Source organism: Rutidosis leptorrhynchoides, chromosome 5 (assembly GCF_046630445.1).
Source record: "Rutidosis leptorrhynchoides isolate AG116_Rl617_1_P2 chromosome 5, CSIRO_AGI_Rlap_v1, whole genome shotgun sequence".
NCBI classification, from domain to species: domain Eukaryota; kingdom Viridiplantae; phylum Streptophyta; class Magnoliopsida; order Asterales; family Asteraceae; genus Rutidosis; species Rutidosis leptorrhynchoides.
Genome location: NC_092337.1, coordinates 382,317,369 through 382,321,407, shown reverse-complemented (window position 1 = coordinate 382,321,407; position 4,039 = coordinate 382,317,369). Strand labels below are relative to the sequence as shown.

At 34.2% G+C, this 4,039-nt stretch overlaps 1 protein-coding gene across 1 annotated transcript; it reads right to left on the bottom strand.

The window, feature by feature from the left end:
* Nucleotides 1-766: 766 nt before the first annotated feature.
* On the bottom strand, nt 767-1,948 carry LOC139849784 (uncharacterized). The gene is made up of 3 exons (XM_071839408.1): nt 1,645-1,948; nt 1,313-1,557; nt 767-1,126 (listed from the first exon to the last, which is right to left on the bottom strand). Exons 1-3 carry the CDS (start codon nt 1,946-1,948, stop codon nt 767-769), a joined length of 909 nt encoding a protein of 302 aa, XP_071695509.1.
* Between the last annotated feature and the right edge of the window lie 2,091 nt (nt 1,949-4,039).

Sequence of the window (4,039 nt, the reverse complement as noted above, 5' to 3'; positions counted from 1 at the left end):
TTAAATAAAATATTAATAACCCATGATTTGGTTAATATAATAGAAAAGTATATTAGAATGGTGAAATCTCACTTTGGTTACTCCCGGTAAAAAACAGGGCTTTGTTCTGGTATGGGAGTAGGAGATAACAAGTTTTGGAGATAAAATGATTAACTGGTCCGTGTACAATATGAATGATTTAGCTAGCTTGAAACGAAGAAACGTTTCGTGGCTCATGTTCGTGCCAGAAAAACTCGGTGAGAGTTTATAGTTTACCGTCGCAATGACTGATCTGGAAACCTTGAAGATACTTGCTTGATAATCTTACATGATCTTGACAGAGTAGATGTTACGCAAAATGTGTAGTTTATGAAGGCTAAAGGTTTATATTTATAGACATATCCTAATTCTAGAATCATCCAAACTGCTATATCTTTTCATAACAAAATTACAATAAAATCGGTCGTAATTATGCAAAGTATCATGTTCAAATTCGGATAGGATTGTCATAATTATGGAAGTATCAGGTTCAAATTCGGATAGGATTGTGTAATCGATTTCAGGGGATGCGCCCGTACCATGCAACTGCGTGATCAATACGCGTTCATGTAGATTTTGCTAGTTTTTTTTTTGGTAATGGGATTACCCCGATGAAAATTATTAAAAATAATAATAGAATCGATACAAAAAGGACCTGGAGCTACGAGAGAGTCCAGAAGCTACAGATAAAAGCCACAACCAAATTACAAGAATGGCACGCAGGCCTTAAGACCAATAAAAATGAAAATTACATGTGCCATATAGACTTCATATATTCTACCCCTTTTGAGCTCTTGAACCGAATGGATAAAAGCTTCAAACGAACCGTGCAGTAGATATCTTCAAAAAGCTTCACCTCCGTTCTATGAGACTTCTTAAAGATATGATTATTCCTTTCTTGCCAAATAAAATAAATAAATGCTGCAAACACAAGCTTTGCCACTATAATAGAAGAAACATTACGAGAAGCATACAACCCCAAAGAAGCTGCGATTACTTGCCATTTGTTACTGTTGATGGGAAACCTAATCATGCGCAAAGCACTTTCCCAAACTTTAGAAGAAAAAACACAATCAAAAAATAAATGTGAGTGAGAGTCCTCAAAACTCTTACACAGAGGGCACAACAATGTAGATCATCATGGAATTTCCCACGGTTTAAGCCGATATTGAGTCTTTAATCTTTCTCCCATAAGCAACCACATAAGAAAAGCGTTTCTGGGAATACCATGAGAAAACCACACTACCGAGAACCAATCAACTTTGTTAGCTCGTAGACGAATAGAATCCTAAACCTGATTCACCGAAAAAACATGCAGCGAAGAGTCATCTTTTTTCCAGCGCATCACATCACCTGCATCATATAAAGAAACAGAAACATCAGCCATTAGCGGATACTTTTGGATCCACCAATCCGTCCAACGTGTATACTGTGCAAGGTCAGCGACTTTAGTGTTAGGATGAAAACCCAACGAAGCAATGTCCCTTCTAGACACTGTATCTGCGATTGGGTCAGATGAGGACCAAGTGTCGAACCAGGCTGAGGTGGTTTGACCATTAACAATAGAGTGAAATATAAACCTTCAAACAGTAGAATGTATGGTCAATAATTTCCTCCAACTCCAACTAGTATTGGCCGGGATAGGAACATCCCAAAAGTGCCTATCGGATAAGCGATACGCATGAATCCATTGAACCCAAAGAGTTTGCTTATTCGTAATGATACTCCAAATATGAGAAGTCATTAGCGCAACATTCCAATACTTAAGTCTCTTTATCCCTAGCCCACCTTCAAGCTTCGGCATGCATAAATCATCCCACCTCACCTTCGCTTTACCCTCTTCAAATCGCCTTGACACCCGCAAAATTTTCTCTATGTCTTCGATAATCATATCAGGAAGAATAAAAACCAAACACCAATAAACTTGCATAGTCGTCAACACAGAGGAAATTAGCTGCACTCTTTATCATTAACGAAGACTAAAAAAGTAAGGAGACATAGGGTCCCCTTGTCGAAGGCCCCGCTTACCTTTGAATAAACTATGAAATTGGCCATTAATATTGACAGAGTAAGACGTGGTTGTAACGCATTTCATAATCCACTTAACCGTCTTTATAGGGAAACCAAAGCATATAAGCGTAGAGTGAAGGAAGTTTTAGTCAACCGTGTCATAGGCTTTCTGAATATCAACTTTGAATGCACATCTAGGTTTCCCACGATTAGTATGGTAGTTTCTCATTAGTTCTTGAGTAAGAAAGATATTATCCATGATACGTCGTTCAGGAATAAAAGCCGACTGATTCATGCTAACAACATCATCAAGGCTTGACTTGATCCGATTAGTAATAACTTTGTTGATACATATATATAAGACATTACAACATGAAATTGGACGATAATCGGTGACGTTAGTTGGCGCTTGAACCTTCTGGAGAAGAGCTATAATAGTAGAATTTATTTTCGTTAATAATTGGCCATTAATGAAAAAACCCATAACCACCTGGGTGACATCACCACCAATAATATCCCATGATTGTTTAAAATACATGGCTGAATAACCATCGGGTCCTGGAGATTTACTATCCCCAATGTCAAAAATAGCCGCTTTAATCTCTGAAGGAGTAACAGGCCTTATAATTTCTGAACATTTTTGAGAAGAAACCAACTTTGTGAATAACATTCGAGGATTTCTAACTCGATACAAGACAAAGCTGTCCCCAAAAACTGCTCATAGTGCTTGACAAACTCATTTGGCACTTCATTCCCTTCCACAAATATACCCTCGGCATTACTCACAGTATGAATACGACTACGGTTCGTTTTACCTTTAATCACCTTATAAAAGTAGCTCGTATTCATACTGCGAGTAAGGTGATTACAATTATGGAAATGATTGATTACGATAAAGTAATGAACTCAATGTCAATCTCCGAAGGAGTAACAGGCCTTATAATTTCTGAACATTTTTAAGAAGAAACCAACTTTGTGAATAACATTCGAGGATTTCTAACTCGATACAAGACAAAGCTGTTCCCAAAAACTGCTCATAGTGCTTGACAAACTCATTTGGCACCTCATTCCCTTCCACAAATATACCCTCAGTATTACTCACAGTATGAATACGACTACGGTTCGTTTTACCTTTAATCACCTTATAAAAGTAGCTCGTATTACTCACAGTATGAATACGAGCTACTTTTATAAGGTGATTAAAGGTAAAACGAACCGTAGTCGTATTCACCTGTATATAAAATTGAAGTACTAAAGCATCCATAACCTGAATGGGGTTTGTTAGGCCCATAGATCTATCTTCAGGATTCGCGTCAATTTGGGGGTCTGTTCCCAAATTCTTAGGCTACCAAACTAAAAAGGGTGATATCCGGTATAATAATTTAATCATAGAATGTAGTTTCAAATACTTGTGTCTATTTCGTAAAACAGTTATAAAAGCAGCGCATGTATTCTCAGTCCCAAAAATATATATTGCAAAAGCATTTAAAAAGGGAGCAAATGAACTCACAATACGATATTTTGTAGTAAAAATATGCATACGACGATACTGAACAATGCATAATTGGCCTCGGATTCATGAACCTATATCAAGTATATATATATTAACACATATAATTATAATCGAGTAATTTATATTTTATATCTTAAATTATATATCCTATATATTTAATTTGTATATATAATTAAAATAGTTAATATTTATATAGTTTTATATATACATATGATTAATATTATATTAAAAATCAATAATTTGTTATTCGTAAATATTTATATAAAAATCTTAATGTATATAATTATATGTAATATTATAGTAGTTGTAATAAATATACTCTTATGTAGAAAATACTTATTTGTTATAATAATATTGATACTAATAACAATCTAAATGATAATTTTATTAATAATATAAATTTTGATAAAAATGATAATAATAATAATAATAATAATAATAATAATAATAATAATAATAATAATAATAATAATAATAATAATAATAATAATAATAATA

What these genes read in the sequence shown, in the direction of transcription:
- LOC139849784 (XM_071839408.1), bottom strand. Translation starts at nt 1,948, where the DNA reads ATGCAAGTTTATTGGTGTTTGGTTTTTATTCTTCCTGATATGATTATC. An exon ending in TCCTATCCCGGCCAATACTA is followed by an intron (nt 1,558 to 1,644) that starts GTTGGAGTTGGA and finishes AAACCACCTCAG; the next exon opens with CCTGGTTCGACACTTGGTCC. An exon ending in ATGTTTTTTCGGTGAATCAG is followed by an intron (nt 1,127 to 1,312) that starts GTTTAGGATTCT and finishes CCTCTGTGTAAG; the next exon opens with AGTTTTGAGGACTCTCACTC.